Source organism: Elgaria multicarinata, chromosome 3 (genome assembly GCF_023053635.1).
Source record: "Elgaria multicarinata webbii isolate HBS135686 ecotype San Diego chromosome 3, rElgMul1.1.pri, whole genome shotgun sequence".
Taxonomy (NCBI): Eukaryota; Metazoa; Chordata; class Lepidosauria; order Squamata; family Anguidae; genus Elgaria; species Elgaria multicarinata.
The window spans coordinates 25036754-25059649 of NC_086173.1; the positions used below are offsets into that span (position 1 = coordinate 25036754).

Consider the following 22896-nt stretch of genomic DNA (forward strand, 5'->3'; position numbering starts at 1 on the left):
GGTGCTGCAGGCATACAAATGACACCTGCTGAAATTCCCTTTTCTATACAGCTGTTAAAAACACAGGAGCCCTGTCCTCCTTTCCATATGGTCATCCTAAAACCTAAAGTGTTCAAATCTCGCATGGTTTCAAGTGAGAGTTGGACATTTTAGGCCTCCATACAGAAACCGCAAACTTCCAAAACTCACTTGAAAACACACAGGATTTGCATGTTTTAGGCTTCCTTAATAATGGTTTGCTGCTGAAAACTATTGGCCAACCAGCATTTCCCCCCGGTGCCTCACAGAGTGTGCAGTGCCCTGCAGAGTGTGGTCTGCAGTGTGTGTGTGTGTGTGTGTGTGTTGTTTTACAAAGGGCAAAAATGCCCCCCCCCCCCAACCCAGCCAGTTCCTTGGAACAGAATATCCTTGAAAAGGGCCTGGCTGGCTGAAAGAGAAGCACTCCACCTTGCAACACCTTGTTGCAAATCCTGCTTGTTACGTCTTTGTTTTGAAGATCTGTGCCCCTGCCTTGCAATCAAATGGTCCTCAAACCAACTTACACCAGATTGCAACAATGCAAAACGGTGGCAACAAACCTCGGCAACACAGCTGCGGATGACGTTTCCCTTTGGCTCTGCAATTCCAGGGCAACCGGCTGTTGGAGCGGAGGATTCTTTCTGGCAAGGAGGGGGAAAGCAAGGCCCCAAAGGATGGGGCCAGGCTGGTTTCCCCCTGGTTTATCATGGGGGATAGAAGGTGCAACCTCACAGTCACCCTCAGGTACCTTAGAGCATGCACAGAATGCCTTTTGCGCATCTTTGAGCAGCCGCCGCCCCCACCCGTCTCACTTAGAATTAAGGAGCGGGGTTTCCTTCTGAGGCACGTGGCGGGGCTTTCAGGCAGGGCTGGACTCTGCACCTCTTTTCAAAAACTAAACGGCCCTCCCCCTCCTGTGGCAGAATTCTGAGAACACAGAGCAGTTTTGTCTTTAAATGTTTTAACACCTGTGGCTTTGGGCAGTATTTCTGTACCACTACTAAACATTGTGCTACAGCACACCTTACCTGAGCGTCCTCACTTGCTCTCGCCACTGCCACCACATGGGTCCCAGTCAGCACCTAACCCTGTGTGCTTTCCCCTCCGTCGTCTTAGGGGCGTGTGTACCCAGGCTCCCTGCTACTGCATCATCATGGAATTCTGTGCCCAGGGCCAGCTGTACGAGGTGCTGCGTGCCGGGCGCAAGGTCACCCCCTCGCTGTTAGTCGACTGGTCCATGGGCATCGCTGGCGGTATGAATTACCTGCACCTGCACAAGATCATCCACCGTGATCTCAAGTCACCCAAGTAAGAAGGGGAGCCGTGCAGCACCGGGGAATTATCAGAGGGTGGGATGAGGAGCCAGAGACAGCGGGGATAGTTTGGGTGAGGGTTACTGGGGTACGGGGAACCCAAGATGGGATTGGGGTAGACAGCTAGATTAGGGTGACCATCTGAAAAGGAGGACAAGGCTCCTGTATCTTTAACAGTTGCATAGAAAAGGGAATTTCAGCAGGAGTCACTTGTATATATGGAGAACCTGGTGAAATTCCCTCTTCATCACAACAGTTAAAGCTGCAGGAGCTATACTAGAGTGACCAGATTTAAAAGAGGGCAGGGCACCTGCAGCTTTAACTGTTGTGATGAAGAGGAAATTTCACCAGGTTCTCCATATATACCAATGACACCTGCTGAAATTCCCTTTTCTATACAACCGTTAAAGATACAGGAGCCCTGTCCTCCTTTCCATATGGTCACCCTAAGCTAGCTCACAGCTTTCCCCTCTGTTTCCCTGTAAAAAAAGTCACCACTGCTTTTGAAGTTCCAGCAGGATCTGGGCTCTCAAAATGTCACAATTGCAAGGGCACGGTGTGCTCTGCCTCCCTGCCAAGTTACCGTCTTTTCCAGTAAGGCAGAGGTGGGGAATATGTTTTGGGCACAAGTGCCAAATGAGCTGGCACATCAGGGAGCTGTATGCCAGCAGTGGGTGTGGCCACAGCCCAGACTGGGCGGGGCCACCCCATTATTAGCGTGCAGACCTCACACATGCACTCACTGACACATGTTCCGTTTGCCCCATTCACAGCGACATACGTTGCACGGAAAGGTAGCAAACAGCCCCATTTTCTTCCCACATGGTCTCTCCCTCCATGGGCAGTTTGCCATCTCTTCTTTTCCCTGCTGCCGGTTGGGTCTGGGAAAACACACATTTTTAAAACTGCCTGAATTGAACATGGTTGAACATGGTTCAGGTCAATGCTGAATCGATATACCCAACTGAAAGTGTAGAGTCCACGGCATGGGTGAAAAGCAGGGCACGATGCCTCCCAGATGGAAGAAAGAACATTGGCCTTGTGCCCTGTCAGTCAAAAAGCAAGACAGGGGCCAGTATAGTGCTGGGTGAGTTGCACAGGTTGGGTGGAGGAGGGTGTCACTTCTTCTCCCGGTTGCGCCGCACAACAAAACTATGTTTGGAGAGGTTTCAGAGGGGAGTGTGGATTCCCCTAGGAAGGCAGCCCCCACACTTTGAGGACCCTGGCTGGCAGCAGAGGCATCTGATACATTCCCCCAGGGTCAGCTTGTCTCAGGGGTGAAAAAAGGCCCGTCCTTCCCTGGCCACCAGGGGCGTGTCTTTCTCTCCCTGCTGCTAAGGAGCATCCTAGAATCAAAGTGCTGCTGCTTCACCTTATTCAGAAAGGAAGTTATATTCTTACACGGCTCCCCCTGCTGACGATGGGGAGCACTGCATCGCTTTCTGATCCTGCCCCTGCGCACCCCGGTGGGGAGGGACACTGCCCCTCACACTTCTTCTCTGCCTGCCTCTTTCCCTAGCATGCTGATCACTTACGACGACGTGGTGAAGATCTCTGACTTCGGCACTTCGAAAGAGCTCAGTGACAAGAGCACCAAGATGTCTTTTGCCGGCACCGTGGCCTGGATGGCGCCGGAGGTCATTCGGAACGAGCCTGTCTCTGAGAAGGTGGACATCTGGTGAGGACAGCCAGGCCCAGAAGAGGGGACAGGGTGCGAGGGACAGAGTTAGCACAGGGACTAAAACGAGGTTCGGTCTCTCACAAAAGCGTCTGAGGACCACCACCACCGCAGAACAGAACGGCCTTCCCCAGCCTCCAGATGTGTTGGACTACCACACCTGTCATCCCCGCCTACACACACATGAAGACCACCACTATGCATGGAACAGAGCTGCCTTCCCCAGCCTGTTGCCTTCCAGTTGTATTGGACTGCTACACACATCATCCCCACCTGCACACATATGAAGACCACCACCAAGGAACAGTTGCCTTCCCCAACCTGTTGCCCTCCAGATGAGTGAGACTACAACACACATCATCCCCACTGGCACACACATGAAGACCATCACCAGCATAGACCACAACCCCCTCCATACCTTGCCAGCATGACCACTAGCTGTGCTGGGTGGGGATGATGGGAATTATAGTTGAACACATCTGGAGGGCAAAGGATCTGGGGACAGTGCAGAAAAAGGAGGGAAAGGGCTAGGGAGGCAAGTGAAAGAAGAAGCGGAATGGAGGCAGTTGTGCATTCACATGCAGCCTCCACCCCAGGTTGAGATTTCATTCCTCCACACCTGCAATAGGTCCTTTGGCGTCGTTCTCTGGGAGCTGCTGACCGGAGAGATCCCTTACAAGGACGTGGATTCCTCCGCCATCATCTGGGGTGTGGGCAGTAATAGCCTTCACTTGCCTGTGCCCACCAGCTGCCCCGATGGCTTCAAGATCCTCCTAAGACAGTGCTGGTGAGTCCGTAGCTATGGATCCTCTCCCTGCATCTGTAGTGAGGCCTCAGAACTTGCATGGGCCTCCCGCCCAAGTTGGGGGCCAAAAGGTCCAAATCAGCCTCTGAAGCGAGTTGGGAGATCCCTGCACTGTCCTATGTGCTACCACCCCCACCCCACATACACACACCTCTCGGAAAATCACACAAATCTCATGAGTCATTACTTTACAAATTTCATTACTTTACAATTAAGCTGAATATGTCTAATAGCATGGTATCAGTATTAGTATTAGCATTTTTTTAAAAAAAAACATGTCTGTTTTCTTCCACTTCCTGGATCCATCAAATAAAACGAAGAGCTCAAAATCAGGCCTGGGCAACCATAAGACCAACTTAGAATAGACCCATTGAAATGAATGGGGACTTGAGTGTCATTCATTTCAATGGGTCTACTCTAAGTAGGACTTATGATGGATTTTACCCTCTGTGTTTGTTCCATTCTGAATACACCATGTTCACGTCAATTATCTCCGGGGTCAGGGAGAATGGGCTGTAGTTCAGCAGTAGAGCGCCTGTTTTGCACACAGAAGGTCCCAGGTAGGGGTGTGAAGGACTTTTGCCAGAAACTCTAGAGAGCTGCTGCCAGTCAGTGCCGACAATACCAGGCTAGATGGACCCTGGATCTGACTCGGTGCAGAATGGTTTCCTGTGTCCCTATGCTCCTAGTTTGTCTTCCTTCCTCAGGAACAGCAAACCCCGGAACCGGCCGTCCTTCCGCCAGATCCTGCTGCACCTTGACATTGCATCTGCCGACGTGCTGTCTACACCGCAAGACACCTACTTCAAATCCCAGGTGGGCTTCCTTGGGGCTATGCCATCCCCCAACACATTAACAGGGTCACCGCTTCCTTTTCTGCCCTTCATGGTACCCCCTTCTTTTTAAAATTTATTATTGTTATTAATAATAATAATAATAATAATAATAACAACAACAACAACAACAACAATAATAATAATGATAATATATATACTGCTTCATAGCCAAAGCTCTCTGGGCAGTTTACAAACATTATTTAAAAACAAATATACAAAATTTATAAGCATAAAAACAGATTACATACAATATCCATCTATTCTGGGTCAGTTTTTCCTCATGGAGAGGGTCTCTTCTCTTTCTCACTGATCTATGTGATACAATATGTATTGATCTACTGCATTTATAAAACACCTTTCCTCCAAGGAGTTCAAGGGGGGGTTTAAACTTGCTTCTCCCTCACCACCCCATCTTATCCTCACAACAAGCTTGTGAGGTAGGTTAGGCTGAGAGATGCAGTGATTAGCGAAAGTGAGAGGACGCTCTTTGCCCCACACCAATTAAAGCCCCAATGTGTGAAAACACTCTTGCAAAGCTTCTTTACTCAGAAGTAAGTCCTCTGGAGTTGAATGGGACTTCTTCTCTAATAAGTGCACTTAGGATTGCCATCACTTTTGCCAATTCTCATGGTAGGCATGCTCATTATTTTATTTTATTTTATTTATATCGTGTCTTTCTTCTGTCAAGAAGCTCACGGTGACGTGCATGGCATCCCCAGGGTAGGGGTCTCCCATCCAGGCTCTGACCAGACCCAGACCTGCTTAGCTTCAGCCAGGCGGCTGCATCATGTGCCCCCAGACCATGCTGAAGCACCGATGTGTCCTGTGCCTCCACAACAAAGCCAGCCTCCAATAAGCATGGCCAACAGAGCTGCAATAGATGCTTGTGCCCTTTGGTGGGATTTTCACAGCCATCATTCATAACACCCATTCCAAGAATTACACACCTCATGCCTTGATGCAGTTGTGGAACTATTTTTTTCACATTTTTCAAATTCATTTAATTTTCAGCGCATTCGAGGATAAAGTGCTTATTTACCTATCCACATGTGAGCTCATGCCACCTTTTAAGAATTAAAATAAAGCACAAGGCAACTTTGTCCTCTCCTCAATGTCCTCTCATTCTAGAATTTTAAAAAAAATAGTTCTCAAGGGTGAAATTGACTAGTCCTGACAGGGTTGCTCTCTGGTTCAGTCAATTTCATTACTCCATTTTCTTGTATGGGACTAGAGAAAGTAATCTGCATAGAGACGCTGATTCCAGCTTTCTCCCTGTTCTTTTTCCCGTTTTCTCCACTGGCCACACTGTTCTCTTAAACTCCTCTTTGAAGAGATTTATGCCACTCAGGCTGGGGGAGGAACTGTCAGATGCCAGGTGGTTCATGATCCAGAAATGCTCTGTGTGTGTGTGTGTGTGTGTGTGTGTGTGTGTGTGTGTGTGTGTGTGTGTTGTATATCCGTTACATTGTGTGTACACCTTTCCTTACAGAATACTGTTGGAAGGACAATGTGGAATTGTTGCTTGTTCTCAGTGGGTTTGAATTGTGTTGGTTTGGTTCAGGATCCAGGGCAGAAGCTTATGGCTCTATCATCTCTCTCACAGGCTGAATGGCGGGAGGAGGTGAAGCTGCATTTCGAAAAGATCAAATCCGAGGGGACCTGTCTGCACCGCTTAGAGGAGGAGCTGATCCACCGAAGGCGGGAAGAGCTCAGGTGAGGGGGACACGGGAGGGTTAATGATAAAGATACGGAGATCACCTCCCTACATGCTGCTAGTGATGGGCGCTTCGAAGGAGGGCTGCCTATTCTGGGTTGGATCCCGCTATGGCGTTCCACCCCCAGAAGAGATGCTGCTGGCGGAACGAGAGCTCCCCATCCTCCCCTACCTGCTGTACACCCTCCACGTCTGCTCCAGAGGGTTGGGAGGCCCACCAGAGCAGATTTGGAGGGTGCACCAGAGCTGCAGGGGCAGGGTGAGGATGGGAGAAGTCCCGTTCTGTTCCACTGGGAGAACAGCGAAGTTGGATCCTACCCGTTCTGTGCAACTGCGGTAACTTGACCTCCTGAAAATATCAGCGTTCATTTTTTTCATGCACACCCCGCCATGTTCCTAGCCCTCATGATAGCACAGAAAATGTTGGCAATTTCTCCACACCCCTCCCTTCATTTCCCCACCACCCCTTTATTTAAATAAAAAACTAAATGTTTGAAGCCTGTAATTTCGGAGGCCTGAGTACATGCAACTGCCTCCCTCTCTGGAGCCTCAAATGCTGCAATGACATTCCCACCGATGCTGGGGGAGCCTGGGATGTGCAATTTTGCAAGGGCACCCAAGTCTACGGCTGTTAGCCACCTTGGAACCAACATCGTCCTGGGGCTCTTTAGGCCAGGGAAGCTGATCAACACGGAGTTGGGGAAACATTCAGACAGTGTTAATGTGACCGGGAGCACAGTTTCAAAACTGGACTTCGAGCTGGGGGTGGGGAGAATAAGCAATTTTCAGATATTTGGGGAAATTGCTTGGGTTGCTGACCTGAATTCCAAATCGAGCCTTGGAGGAGTTTACCCGTCACTTGGGAAGGCAGAGAGAGTGAGAGAGCATTGTTCTTGTGGCCTATCTTGGTAAGTCAACCGGCCACTTCTTTCCTCCTCTCTCCATCCTCAGGCACGCATTGGACATCCGGGAGCACTACGAGCGCAAGCTGGAGCGGGCCAACAACCTCTACATGGAGCTCAACTCCCTCATGCTGCAGCTGGAGCTCAAGGAGAAAGAGCTGCTCCGGTGAGAGGAAAGGGAAGCTCCCAGCAGAAGCTGCCAGGGATGCGGCACTTTGTGACGGAAGTTGAACAAGCAGCCTTATCTTTTTTCATTGAGCAGGGGCAGAAGGGCTAGCAACTGTGTCCCTGTGCACCACTTCATTCTGACAACAAGCTCTTTCACCCCTTCTTTCTCTGGTTTGAGTGGCAACAGAGAGCCATTGTGGTGTAGTGGTTACAGCGTTGGACTGGAACTTGGGAAAACCAGGTTCTAGTCCCCGCTTGGCCATGAAGCTCACCGGGTGACTTTGGGCCAGTCACTGACTCTCAGCCTAACCGACCTCACAGAGTTGTTGTTGTGAGGATAAAATAGAGAAGAGGAGGAGGAGGAGGAGGACCATGTAAGCGGCCTTGGGTTCCTTGCAAAAGGAGAAAAGGGGGGATATAAATATAATAATGGTGAAGAACAGAATGTCTGGCAGAGCCCCTTGCTCACCCTTGTCTTGACCCACCCATGAGAGCGAGCAGCCGCCAAAGCGCATAAGCCGCCTTGAGTGCCATTTGGCAGAAAGGCGGGTCGCAAAATTAACAGGTAATGAGACAACAGGAATAGATGGGAAAGCTCAGCTGAATCTTCTGTTGCTGTTCGCTCTGGGGAGGTGTGGGTTTAAGAGCCCCTTTGCCTCTATTTTGGCTTAGGGAAAAGCAAATGAGGTGTCTAAGAAAAAGAGACCCCTCAAAAAGGGAGCTAGGCTGGGCACACTGGCTGCCTATTATTTATTTCATTTTATTACAGGGTTTTCTTTAATAAAGGTTTTATTCATTTTCCAAAACAAATTCAACCAAACCCACAAGAAAAGAAACAGAAAAAGAAATGAAGTAAATAAATACAAATAAATACACTGAATTTAAATCAAATTATTGACAGAACATATTACATTTATATCCTCCTGCAAGGAGCCCAAGGTGGCTTACATGGTCCTCCTCCTCCTCCTCCTCCCCATTTTATCTTCACAACAACCCTGTGAGGTTGGTTGGGCTGAGAGCCAGTGACTGGCCCAAAGTCACCCAGTGAGCTTCATGGCTGAGTGAGGCCTAGAACCCGGGTCTCTCCAGTCCCTGTCCAACACTCTAACCACTACACCACGCTACACTACATCAAATATATACACCACGAAGCTGTCGGCTGCCCTTGGGGCGGTTTACAAACAACAACCCCCCAAAACAATACAGTAGCAACCAAAACAATAAAAACAACACTAGAAATATTAAAACATTAAGGAGCCAATAGTAAAGTTACTAATCAGAGCAATAGATTGAAAACCATAGGCCTGTTGAAAGAAGAAGATCCTAACTTGGCACCCGTATAATGAATGTCTATATTTTCTCTCGCTCTCTGCATCCACTTTTGTTCTCAACCTTCCCGCCCGCATCCACAGGCGGGAGCAAGCGCTGGAGAAGAAGTACCCCGGGCTCTTTAAGCACCATCCGTCACGCAGCCTCCTGCATGGCAACACCGTGGAGAAACTGATCAAGAAGAGGAACGTGCCTCAGAAGCTTTCTCCGCACAGCAAGAGGTGGGAGAGTCTACGAAGGACCAATGGAGTTGAGAGTGGGGAGGGGGTGTGTCTTAGGGAATGATTTTCATTGGCTGACAAAAAAAACGTTGTGTGGCCTAGTGCGTATAGCATGTTTCCACGGGAGTGCAGACATAGGGGGAAATGTAGGCATTGGGTGCAGAACTCAGATTCTTGAGAATATCAATTTTCTTTCTTTAAAAAAATACATGCAGGTTTCTAGCCCTTATCGTTCTGAAGATCTATTTGGAAGTGTGTAGGCAATGCCTCATGAAACTCAGAAGCTAGAGGGGGCTACTGCTTACCATGCCCTGTGGCTGTGGCTTCAGTGTCCTGCATAGCTGCTGGACTCTTTGTCACCCCTAGCAAAGCCAGAATAAATTATGCACAGTATTTAGAAGTGTGGAATAAATTTGACAAAATAAGCCAAATTATGCAAATTTGGTTGGTTTGCATAATATATACAGGTTGCAGATTTCAGCTTTTCTGGTGGCAGAATTTAGATTTATTGACCACAGAATGTACAGATATGGCTAGGGTGACCATATGAAAAGGAGGACAGGGCTCCTGTATCTTTAACAGTTGCATAGAAAAGGGAATTTCAGCAGGTGTTATTTGTATGCAGGCAGCACCTGGTGAAATTCCCTCTTCATCACAACAGTTAAAGATACAGGAGCCCTGCCCTCTTTTTTATCTGGTCACTCTAGTATAGCTCCTACAGCTTTAACTGTTGTGATGAAGAGGGCATTTCACCAGGTGCTGCCTGCAAACAAATGACACCTGCTGAAATGCACTTTTCTACAAAACTGTTAAAGATACAGAAGCCCTGCCCTCCTTTCCATATGGTCACCCTAAGATATGCAAGACGTCTAAGTTAAGACCCGATTTAGGGAATATTATTATAGCCTAGACCAGGCTCTAATGTATTTATTTTATTTTAGGCCTTTTTAGATATGTTTCCAGGTGGCTAATAATATAAAATTCAATAAAAACATTAGAAAAAGTAAAAGTAAACAACCTTATTGTGAAATCAATAAAAGCAGGGCAGGAGCAATGAAGTACGAACCGACAATGGAAGCCAATATCCTAAAAGGCTAAATTGAAATATAATAATGCTAATTATTCTACTACTAATAAATTGTTGTGCTTTTTATCCTATATTTTATAGCATGTTATACTGTTTGTTTTATACTTTGAATAGTTTTAATTTTTGTGAACCGCCCAGGGAGCTTCAGCTATTGGGCGGTGTAGAAATGCAATAAATTAATAAAATAATTGTTGTTGTTATATTTGCTGCTGTCGTTATTGTAATACATATTACTTCCCTTCTGTAGCCCTGACATTCAGTAATAATTTAATATTGATGATGATGATGAAATCTATTGTAGCCATTGCTGCTGCTGCTGCTGCTGCTGCTGCTATCGTCCGTGTGTCTTCTCTTCTGTAGGCCTGACATTCTGAAGACGGAGGTGATCATGGACCCAACCCTGCCCCAGCTGGCCATCCCCGTGTGCCAGAAAGGGCCCCCATCCCCCGGGCGCAGCCGCCGGGCCAAGTCGCGCTACCGCAAAGTCAGCACCCGCGGCAGTTGTGGGGAGCTGGCCGAGCCCGGGGCAGCCAAGCACTTGGAGCCCTGCGCGGCCTTGCGGGGGCTCCAGCACGACCTCCTCCTGCGCAAGATGTCGTCTTCCAGCCCCGACCTCATCTCCACCACTCTGGGAGCCGAGGGCCGCAAGGGGGCCGCCGGGCCCGAATCCCCGCCGGCGGAGCAACCCCGCAGCGAGACGCCCAGCGAAGACGCGGCCTCCGTGCCCTGCTCTAGCAGCCCCGAGTCACCCTCTTCTCGACAGGGTGCAGTGGGGCCGCCGGGGAAGGCAAGGCTGCAGCCAGAAGAAGAGGCGGAGCGGGAACAGGGCAGGGGCAGCCGGGCAGGAGCCACGCCCCAATCCCAGCACCTCACGCCGGCGGCCATGTTGTATCGGGCAGCCGTCACCCGGAGCCAGGTAGGCCAGGACAGGGAGTGGAGGCCCTTCCTTCCTTCCTTCCTTCCCAGGGCCGGTGCCAGACTATTTTGCGCCCTAGGCAAGGTGAGCTACTTTCACACACACACACACACCCAAAAAACTGCCAACTTTGATTTTTAAGAACATATGTTTCCTGGAAAAAATAAGAAGCACAAAACTTGAAACTGCTAAATTTATTTTAAAGTGCAAGAAATACATCATGCCAATTATAGCAAACAAATTGGAAAGGAACGTCTATGGGTCTAAAATGCATTATTTAATAGGAATATCACCTCCAAATCATCCCCCCAACTCACACGCACACACACACACACTCAGCATCACTCACTCCAAACAAACACACGCATGAACACATGCATTCACTCAAAGACCCCCTGCACCCCATTCACCCATACATTCTCTCTCTCTTCCGGGCGCGTTCCGGAAGTCCAAATGTGGAGCCGCCCCACCCCCACCCCAGCCTCCCTGGCTTCACTTTGGCTGGGCAGGTGCGGGGCGCCATCTCACCCACCCAGGCCCAGCTGAATCCTCGGGCCGGGCCGGCTCACAGCCAACACGCGTGAGTGCTGCACCCGGCACCCCTCTTAGCTTGGCGCTCTAGGCGGCTGCCTGAGTGGCCTCTATGGTAGCACCAGCCCTGTTCCTTCCTTTTATTTTTTTGATAGAACAGGTTTTAAAATGTCTGGGCATTTCCTAGTGGCATCTAAAGTGGCCAGGGATCCTCTTTTACAGAGGACAGTCCTCTATTTGCAAGGCTGCCAAGGGACCATCCTCTATTTTAAAGGCTCCTCTGTCCAATTCCAGTTTAAAGGAAAAGAATAATCAGAATTGGCATTGCCCTTCCACAGCGACCACCTGGACAGCAGAGGCAACGGGCAGGCAGACGAGTCAGCTGGTCACATTCTTCCACACAGTGCTGAAATGCACTATACTTCCATTCAGATTTTAAGAATTACTTCTAAATTTGCATCTGTACAAAGAACTTAGCCTATGCAAATGTTGCACAAATCACTGTCCTCTTTTGACCTCTTTTTTGGTGATGCATTTCCTCTTTTGGGGTGATTCATAAGCATTTAGCACCTGGTGAAATCTCCTCTTCATCACAACAGTTAAAGCAGCAGAAACCCTGCCCTCTTGATCAGATACAAAAGAGGACAAGGCTCCTGCAGGTTTAACTGTTGTGATGAAGAGGGGATTTCACCAGGTGCTGCGTGCATACAAATGTCACCTGCTGAAATTCCCTTTTCTATACAACTGTTAAAGATACAGGAACCCTGTCCTCTTTTCATATGGTCACCCTACCTTAAACAATTTAGGGTAAGCAAAATATATTAAAGCGAAAGCTTTTGGATTTTGAATGTTAAAGCATAAGAGATGCTTTTTAAAAAATCTCAAGGCCTGTTGATTAATAGTGTTGATTGCTAAATTCAGTTCTTTTACACATGGGTCCTGGCTCCTTCTGATTTTTATTTTATTTAAATTGTTTATTCCCTTTTAAACTGGGGGGGCTGGCATGCTGCCAAGCAAATTGCTGCCCACCCTACACTGTCTTTAATTGGATTCAAAGGAGAGGTTTTCCCTTTCAGAGCTCAGACCTTCCACTTTTGCCTTTTACTTCAGTGCTTCGGGCAAAGTACTTTCCCTTTTAGCCCTACCAGTTTGCCTTCTGGGAAATGAGTGCCTTGTGAGTGGCCATGCCTACCATAGTAGCTGCTTTTTGAACAGGCAAGCCTTGTGAGTGGCCATGCCTACCATAGTAGCTGCTTTATGAACAGGCAAGCCTTGTGAGTGGTCATGCCTACCATAGTAGCTGCTTTATGAACAGGCAAGCCGCCACCCCACCCCAGGACAGCCATTTTGTGAGAGCACTATCTCAAAATATCTCAAAAAGGTAGGGGGGTCCCTGTTTTGCACCTTCTGAACATCCCCTCCCCAATTCAGTGAGGGCCACAACTGTGTATTTAAATAGGAGCCTTGTGTAGGGTGACCATATGAAAAGGAGGACAGGGCTCCTGTATCTTTAACAGCTGCATAGAAAAGGGAATTTCAGCAGGTGTCATTTGTATATATGGGGAACCTGGTGAAATTCCCTCTTCATCACAACAGTTAAAGCTGCAGGAGCTATACTAGAGTGACCAGATTTAAAAGAGGGCAGGGCACCTGCAGCTTTAACAGTTATGATGAAGAGGAAATTTCACCAGGTTCCCCATACTGTATATACAAATGGCACCTGCTGAAACTCCCTCTTCAATACAACTGTTAAAGATACAGGAGCCCTGTCCTCCTTTTCATATGGTCACCCTAGCTTTGTGTCTGCTTTCCCTTCCTGAACCATCAGCCAGAGCTGTATGCATGTAGCCCTGAGTGGAGATTTTGAATGTTGCCAGTGAGAGCGTGCATCCAGAATCACCTTCCCACCAGCAGTATCTGGATCCAATCTGGATCCAAACCCAGCCATTTCAGGTTTCGATTGGGGTGTTTTTTTGGTTGACCTTTGATTCAGCTGTGATCTTGACGGCGCTCCTTTTTCCTTCTTGGCTTAGAAGCGTGGGGTCTCCTCAGAGGAGGAAGAAGGCGAGGTGGACAGCGAGGTAGAGCTTCCACTCCGGCAAAGGTGAGTGTTTTGCCTGGCTTTGTGTCTCACCTTGTTGAGCATCTGGAAGGGGGATAGGGATTGCCAGGTCCTTTTGAAGGCCTCTCCAGGCAGTCTCCTTTTGCGCAATTGCTTTGTATAAAGGTTTGTTGATCTTGTGCCATTAAGAACATAAGAAGAGCCCTGCAGGATCAGATCAAGGGACCATCTTCTGTTCGCGCAGTGGCCAAACAGCTGCCCATGGGAAACCCACAAGCAGGACATGAGTGCGAGAGCCCCCTCCATTAGTATACATTAGTATACTAGTGTACATTAGAGTACACAAAATTGACAGAGCAGCAATCATAATTTGGGTCACAGGATTTTTCAGAACACTGCACAAACTCTGACAAAACCTTTTAAGCAATTGCTGCCTGTGAAAACTACGCTAAATAATACATTGAGTAAAACTGGGGATTTGTCTGTGTCTTTCCGTTCGAGGAGCATTCATATGCGAGACTGCTTGGGAAACCATGTATCCTGCCTTCAGCTCCTTCATAAGGGAAAGATGGAATCTGAACAAATAAAATACATCCACACTTCCTAAAGTCATTTGATACTGGTTGGTTTAAGCTATACCTTTTTAATTAATCACTCTTTTGTTGGTTGGAGCATCATAACAAGAGAGAGTTTCTCTTCATTCTTTCTATACATATTTACAAGTGTGTTCTCATAATTCTGTTAATCCCATTGTTGTTGTTTTTAAATGGTGTAAATTAATTTGGATTAAGGTTGATCACTGAAGCAGATTGTCACTGAACTGTCAAAGGCTTTTTAGAAGAATGGAAAATAATAGATACTTTTACTTAGGGGCCAAACCTCAGCACTGCTTAATGTCAGGAACCTGGGTTTGCACATAACACTAACCCATGGTATGGGCTGTTGAATTCTGGGTTGTTGTGACGTGGGAACCAAGCCACACTAACAAACCATGGTTTGTTAACCACAAACAACTCAGAAAGTTAGCCCATAGTTTGTTGTTGGTTTGTGAACTCTGGGTTGTTTAAATGATGGGTTGTCTTTACATGTGAACCCAGAACTGTGGGGTTGTTCATGGGTTGTTTCACCAGGCTACAAGAGCGCTACATGCCAGTACTACAGCACTGCAAAGGCGTTTGGGATGCAGGGAGGGAACTGGCAAAGGAGGAGGGAAACAAACAACACAAGGATTGAGAAAACAAATCATGATTTGTTTGATTGTTTGCCAATCAAACTCTGAGTAGCAACAAACCATGGTTTATATAAACCATGGGTTAATGTTATGTACAAACTAGCCTTCCCTTCCTTGTCACATCATCTGGCCCCAAGGTAAAGAGAGTTAGACTACCCACTGTCCCAGCTGCCATTCTCTGCCCTGTAGTCCACCACAAAGCCAGGCCATGATCCAAATTCCAGCTGCCCTCACCTTAGTATCAACTAAATACTGTGAAGCCCCCTTTCTAGATAGGGACAAGACCTGGCCCCCTCCAGATGCATCAGATGACAACTCCCATCATCCCCAGCCAGCATGGCCTTTGGGCATGCTAGCAGGGGGTAATGGGAGTTGTAGTTTGATATATCTGGGGGCAGGTTGGAGAAGTCTATCTTAGACACATTTTAATGGTGTCTAGAGCAGAAGGAGATTTAGAGTCAAGTGATCGAGTTTCTTGAAGGGGGGTGACTTGGACAGTTTAATAACCCCCTATTAATTTGGGCATGTTGCTGTATCTCCGGAAGGGAGGAACCCAAGAACCCAGATTACTGGGTTCCATGTTTGGTCCTGCAGCCAACGTCCTGTGTGATGCTACATACCTCCCCAGGCAGGCCTGTGCGTTGGCCACACATGATGGTGGGAGGGTCTCCACAGCTCCCCACGACTGACAGCCATCTCTCTTTCTCTCTCTGCCCCAGGTGGCCTCAGGCTATGAGCAAGCGGCAGTCGCTCTCCACCTTCAGCTCCGAGAACTTCTCTGACGGGGACGGCGAGGAGGGCACCGGCAGCGAGGGCACCACGGCTTCCCACAGCGGGGGCACGCCTGATGTGGCCAGCACCAATACCGATGAACGGCTGGACGCCGAACGCTCTGACGACGACATCCTGGGGCACTCTGATGGGCTGTCCGAAAAGGAGGCGGCCATTCGGCTCGTCAAGCGCCAGCTCAGTGCTGAGCAGAATGTTGGAGAGGTGGGCGCAGCATAAGAACGCAAGGAGGGTGCTGACGCCGCTTTCGTTGCCATGGGTACCCCGGGGGCTGTGGGCCTACTTTGTTTTGACTCAGGATTATCCCCTGGTGGCGAACATAGGCAATGCAGGGACTTTGGGAATGCTGCTGGGCAACCTAGTTCCCTATTACTGTAAAATTGGGTTAGGGTTAGGGTTCACACAACATGCTAATCCACCATGGGTAATCGTGCTGTCTGAACGTAGCAAATTTCCCGCAGGGTAGCTTGTTAACTCTGCAGTGTGGTTTATTTGTCTCGAACAAACCACATTTGAGAACCCATGGCTTGTTGAGAGTGGTTAACAAGTCACACTGCATGGTTAATGAGATACCTGTGAAAACCTCGCTGTGTTCACACAACGTGATAACCCACAGTTCAACAAAACAACCACACTGGGTGGCTTAGCTGTTGTGTGAACCCAGCCAGTAAGAACATAAGAGGAGCCCTGCTGGATCAGACCAAGGGTCCATCTAGTCCAGCATTCTGTTCACACAGTGGCCAGCCAGCTGCCCACAAAGAGGAAGAAGCCCACAAACAGAAACATTAGTCAACATTAGTCAACATTACCTAAACCTGCTGAGGAGGCCATGGCTTGTGCCTGCACCTCTTGCTCTTAATGTGTGTGTGTGTGTGGGTTTTTTTAAATATTTTATTACAAGATAAAAATATATTTACAGTTATTTCTACAAAGCGTGATTACAGTCATTATTAAAATACTAAAAGGTTTATGTATGTTAATGTATAGGGTGACCATATGGAAAGGAGGACAGGGCTCCTGCAGCTTTAACTGTTGGGATGAAAAGGGCATTTCACCAAGGGCTGCATGCATACCAATGACCCCTGCTGAAATTCCCTTTTCCATACAACTGTTAACGATACAGGAGCCCTGTCCTCCTTTTCATATGGTCACCCTATTAATGTACAGTACCATAAGCAAACATGGACGTGGCGTGCATCGACTTGAGGGAACTGGCTTTCTTTTTTTAATTTTCAAATTATCAGGTTTCTAGCACTTGAGGTTACAAAGACAGTCTTAAAAGTATATGGACAATTTCTGGCAAAATCTCCAAAACCAAAGAGCTCGATTTCCCATGGTCAAAGGGCACAGCATTCATGGCCCTTTCCCATGACCGGCAGAAAGGACCTAAATTATGCGACATAAGCAACTGAGTGGCAAAACTCCTTTATTTGCAGAATGTCTTAGGTCTGTTTTCAGCTTTTTTGGTGTAGAATGTTTGCTTTTCCAAGTGCGGAGACTTCTATCTTGCCATGTAAACTGGGGCCTAGTTTTTGGTGGCGGATCGGGCTTCATTTCTCGCTTTCTCCCACGCCTGAGTCCTCTTTTTCTCGCTCTCTTCTTCCCTTTCCAGGACCCAGCTGCCTATGAAGATTCGGACTGCGACAGTGCCGAACTGGACCATTCAGGCAGTGGGGAGGTGCAGAGACTTCCGGACATGCCCAGTTTGTGATCTCACCCGCTTGGCGTTCCCTTCCCTGGGTTGTACAGCTCCCCGCCCCTCCTCTGCCTCCCTGCACCACCACCTTCTCCCCAGATATTTATATAAATAATCTATAAAGCTCTATATAAATCTCTATTATCTCATAATCTCTGGAAGGAGAGCCAGCACGCCTCGTCCTCCCCGCCCCCTTCCACCCCTCTCCTGTTCCTGCATTCTCTCGGACTGGGGGGGGGTGGCAGTTAAGGGTCACGTCCTGCCACCACGGCTTGCCGTTTTCACCCGGGGCAGCCGGAGACGTAGAACACATGAACCTGCAGGCGTTGGCCCCGCAACGAAGCAGGAAAGCCTCCGACGTATGACGCGCAAGCAGGCCGCGATCCCTTCCCTTCTGCTTCCTCGAGAGTCCTGAACATTGCGGGATCCAGCAGATGACCAACCAGCATTAGCCAGGCCTGACGAGCCACCGACGGGCCCAAGGGGCGGAGAGCTCGAGAGAAGACTTGGGCTGGGAAGCCGGGCTTTCGTCTGCCAAGGGAAGGCGGGCAAAGTGCACTCACTGGCGGGACTCGTAAAGCCCTTCTCTCTTGGCTGGACGAGGCCACATCCCATGCACCAGACGGTCTCCGTGATGGACTCAATGCATGCTTGGGCCGCAGTCAGCACGGAAACGCCCTCCCCCGCCCACACGACCCATAGCTTGAAAAGAAGTTGTTTCCCGTCCCCCAATATAGCTCTTCCCACAAGTGACAACCAAAGCCAAGGTGCAACAACGCCCTCCTCTTCCCAACACACAGACGCGCCACCCTGAGCTTGGGACCTGAGTTCAGAGCCCAGCAACTTTGCACCATGCTCTTCCTTCCCTCACCTCCCTGCACTCCTTCGCTCTCTCGCTCTCTCGCTCTCTCTCTCCACGTGGCCCCACTTTAATTTGAGAGTTTTGGGTGCGGGGGAACAGCTCCATCCTACTCTCTGCTGGCACCAACATGCACTGCACTTTTTTTTTAATTTATGTATTTATTTATTTATGTTTTAATTTATATAATGAGGAATGTTTACATTTGCACTTAACGTGTGTCTGTATAGCAGGGGGCGGGGACTGAAGGGAGGGGGTGGGAGGGGGCGCACGCAAAGGGGCAGGAAGTGGGATCTGCAAGGCCGATCCCGATTCTGCCAGACTTCTGTAATGCTTAAAAGGGGGAAAGGGGGGTCCGTGGAGTTCACACTTGCAAGGAAAAAACCCCTTTCTCTTGGTTTCTCAGGTGAAGGTCTTGGCTTGGAGAAAGATGTTCCCTCCCCTTTATATTTGTTGCTTCTTTGTTTGACAAACCCTGGGGAAGTGAGACTGCAGGTTAGGGTTAGGTACAGGGGCAAACATCAACGGTCCTAGGAAAGCCCCAAGGTTTTGTTTTTTGTTTTAAAACAGGCAACAGTGGTGCAGGCCAAAGGTGATCTCAGTCATGAGTTCTGGGGACAGTGCAGCTTGTCTTTGTGATAAACCAGCCTGTTTGGCACGTGCCCCCCTGGAAACATCCCCCCCCAGATGTTACGAAAGGCAAAACTCCTGAAAGGGAGGTGAACTTGACTCTATGGGTAGCTTGTCCCAGATGTGTGCTTGGCTCCATCAGTGCTACAGGAGGGGGAGGGAGGGATTCCTTCTTGTGCCCCCTTTCCGCACCTCTTGGAGCGTTGTTCATGGGCCCTGCCAGAACACCCTTGGAAATGGTAACAGCACACCTGAACATGTTCACAGGTCCGGCTTAATTTGTGGAGAGCTGCAGGGCAGGGGATTGCCGCCCTGCAGGAGCCAGCTCTGGCTTGCTCCTTCACATCCATCGCAGCCCTCTCACCTTTTGTATGGATTCACATTTTCTCAGAGGTGAGTCCTCGGTCCCCAAAAGAGGTTCCACATTAAAACCGTGGTCTGGCTCAGGCTCCAACGTGAAGATCTTTCCGGATCAACACAAATATTGCCCTGGTGCTAAGTCCTTTCAGGCCACAAGGGGGCAGGATTGCCTCAGGTGCTTAGGCAGAACGATGTGCTATCATAGCCGTTTCCAACCTGGCAGCCCTCTCTAGATATGTTGGGACAACACCTCCCAACATCCCCACCCAGCATGACCATGTAGGCTAGGGGATGATGGGAACTGCAGTAAAAACACTTTTATCTAACCCCCCTTTAAGGCCACTAATTTGGATGGCTTTAAAGGGGGTTAGATAAATTGCTGGAGAAGGCGGCTATCAGTAGCTACTAGCCGTGATGGCTATGTGCTACCTCCAGTATCAGAGGCAGTAAGCCTGTGTGCACCAGTTGCTGGGGAACATGGGTAGACAAATGCTGTTGCACTCATGTCGTGCTTGTGGTTGGCCTCTACGTGAACGGAGTGCTAGACTAGATGGACCTTTGGTCTTATCCAGCATGGATGTTCTTATGTAGAGGGCTGCCAGGTTGGAGAAGTCTACAGCAGCTTTAGAGAATTCACTGTAATCACAAACAAGCTTTTGTGTGGTGCTACAGCCTTACAGCCTATGTTGTACATGCATTAAGACACAACGGCCCTGTTCAGAAGACACCTTAAACCATGGCGGTTAAGCCAGAAAGCCAAGCCGTGTTCAGAAGACACCTTAAACCATGACTTTAACCACAGTGAATAAGGCTTAGACACCATGGTTAAAGCTATGGTTTAAGGTGTTTTCTAAACACGGCCCAGCTTTCTAGCTTAACCACCATGGTTAAAGCTGTGGTTTAAAGTGTCTTCTGAACGGGGACGTTCAGTCCATGCTGAACTTGGGTTGGAGGTGGGGAGTTGCCTAACTACCCTGGATTTGCGATATCCTGCCAATCAGGGTTGGTGGTGCTAGAACAGATAGCCTATCGGCATATGTTGCAAGGCAGCTCATCAGAGTCTCATGAAGCTCTGCCTTATACAGTACTTGCTGCTCAAATTCTGTGTGATGTTGGCAGTTGCGTACTGGTAATTTCCCCCCAATCCAACCTAAATCCTTAGGCCTCATTTCTACATCACCTTTGCTTTAGGGACCAGCAATAAAACATTGTTTTGCTACACCGCTTAGCCCTTAGGGATAACCCACTCCTTAGCTGGGCTCATGGGGCCAGCTTCTCCTCTCCCAGACTCCTAATCCCAAGGCAGATGTGGGCATTTCATCGTGCTCTTTGCTTCATTGTATGTATTCTATGTAGCTGTGGCTTTACCATGCAAACACTGAAACTGGTGCAGAATTGGACATCTTACAAAACCTCACCTTTTATTGAAGGGAGGAGAGTTTTACCTTGCAGGGTTGCAGAGAAATAGACATGAAGGGCAATAGAGGTGTGAGGTTAGGTAGGTGGAACTGGTAGATATAAAGAAATCCAAAGCTCTCCTCCCTCCCAGTGTTCACTACAATATAGTCACAGCTGTGAGGACTAGTGACATCTTCCAAAAAAACCTGTCCAAATTCTGCACCATTTTCTGAGCCTAAGTGGCTCCCGTTCTCATAAGAGTTACTGCCTTTTGGAGAGGGCAAGAAAGGCAATGTCCTGCTTAAACATTCGTTGATGTATTGAAATTTGCTGGGCTTACAAAAAGCAGGACGCAAAAGGAAAGGAGGAAAAACCCACACTACAAAGAGCTGGCCAGGCCCCTTTAAAACTGCCAGCCTGGGGGATAATGTGGACAGCAGAGTTCCAGCCGGGGTCGATTAGGCCATTGTGCCGTGTTTTCATGCATCCACCCAGCAGATGGTGTAAGCAGGGAATGAAAGTATAAGGCCTAGCAGTTTTGTGTGATCGCCTGGGCCTTCAGGGACCATTTTCCCCAACCAACGTGAGGGTCCAGGGAATGTGCTCCGTCTTCCAGGCCTGGGCTGAGTGACAGGCCGTTTAAACAGATGGGTGCAAAGGATTCTGCCAAAAAGCCCATTAATTCCAACAGCAGGTAGGAAGAGCATAAAATCTGCCAGCTCTGCAGGAGGCACACAAGACATTGAGCAAACCAGCCTCTAAGCTGCTAGCAGTTTCCACTGGGTTAGCATTCAGTAATACCAAGTTGCTCTAGCCACAGACCAAAGGAGGCAGAATTCTCCTCCCCAATCCCCCCTGGCCAGTAAGCATAGTGCGCCAGCAGCTCTTCCTAGGCCCACAAGAAGAGCCGTCTGTTCTTTTGCCAATCTTTCAAGCAGGGAGAGAAAGGAAGATCTCACTAGAGCTGGCGGGAGCAGGGAGGACATGAAAAAAGAGAAGAAAAATGGACTTGAAAATGCATCTGCCCATGGAGCAGTGGGAGCTTTTGCAAAGACCCAAAATCAAACTCCCATCAGGTGGCTCAGAACCTCACTTTTGTTTTTGTGAAATGTATGGCCCATCACCTGCAGAAGACTTGTAGCAGGCAATAATTGTGTTTAAATGGTCTGTTAAAATGCAATGAAAAATGAGTTTAAAAATCACTCCGCACCATCACAGTTCCTTGCCTTTTCCCTCATGACTAGCCTGAAGAGAATAAATTATGTGATTTAGGGAAGTGCACATAATTTAGACAGAATTCCATGCACAATTTCCTGTGTGCAGAATTTAAGGTTTTGACCCACTTTTAACATAGAGTCCAGTGCACCTTAATCCAAGTCCCTAAAACCCTGCCCCCAAAATTTTTACAGCTATCCCAATACACTGAAGCTCCGGCAAATCTCCAGAGGGAAAGCAGGAAGACTTTCTTTTCCATGCCCATCCAAACATGGTACATTGTTGTTAAAAGAATATTCTTGGCAAGTCTACAACACAGAGGTACCATTTTGAAAGACAGGAGGAATCAGGCAGGGAAGATTCTCATTAAACGTTCTTGACAAGGCAAATATTTCATCTGATCCAGCCAGGGTAGTTCCTAGGTTCTAACCACAGTGAGAAGTTCCATTTTTTGACACAAATCTCTTTCAAAGCCAGAGTTTTGTAAGGAACCCTTGCCACATAATGCCATGCTTTGCAGGGACTGAAGACTAACTGTTTTCCTCCATTTTTAATGCTAGAAAATGTTTCCTTTTGAACTTGCATTTATTTCAGCACTAGATTTCACATCCAGTTACTGGGTACGACTGAAGAGGCCACCTATGTATAAAAAGACACTTGCTTTGCTCTGTGGGTCATGTGGGGTTGCAAGCCAATGTTGGAAACTAATTAAGATAAAGGATCTTGGAATTCCTGCAAAGAAAGAGCCCTCCCCCCCCAAAATGCAGACTGAATATCTAGTTGTGGCCTAGGCACTTGGTGAAGTACATGGCAATGGAACAGATTAGCATGGCACCATAATTTAATGATAAACCACATGCTTCTGGTGCCAATTTTAAGCACTGGCACTTCCAGTTCAAGGACATCAGGATGCACAGCTAGGAGACAGATCTTGGCCTCAGATTTTGAGAGAATTGCTGCCAGTCACAGCAGATAAATACTGGTTTGAGAGCAGAAATATGCATTTTAAAAAAAATCAGCCAAAAATCAGCTAATTCACATTGTACTGACAGTGAAATCACAAATTAAGAATGAATGAAGCACTCCTTAGAAATAGCCCACCTCCCTTACTGAGGACCAGTCTCTGTAGACGCTGCAT

General features: G+C 48.2%; 1 protein-coding gene across 1 annotated transcript in view; it reads left to right on the forward strand.

Annotated features, from left to right (window-relative positions):
- The window catches only part of MAP3K12 (mitogen-activated protein kinase kinase kinase 12), a 39345-nt gene extending 21732 nt beyond the window's left edge, over positions 1-17613 (forward strand). The window contains exons 4-14 of the mRNA XM_063119691.1: positions 1135-1326; positions 2851-3009; positions 3638-3796; positions 4522-4630; positions 6254-6363; positions 7316-7432; positions 8847-8984; positions 10432-10987; positions 13552-13622; positions 15531-15804; positions 17213-17613. Coding sequence (XP_062975761.1) covers positions 1135-1326; positions 2851-3009; positions 3638-3796; positions 4522-4630; positions 6254-6363; positions 7316-7432; positions 8847-8984; positions 10432-10987; positions 13552-13622; positions 15531-15804; positions 17213-17311 — 1984 coding nt within the window. The 3' untranslated portion in view covers positions 17312-17613. The remainder of the gene's footprint in view (positions 1-1134; positions 1327-2850; positions 3010-3637; positions 3797-4521; positions 4631-6253; positions 6364-7315; positions 7433-8846; positions 8985-10431; positions 10988-13551; positions 13623-15530; positions 15805-17212) is intronic.
- Positions 17614-22896: the final 5283 nt, after the last annotated feature.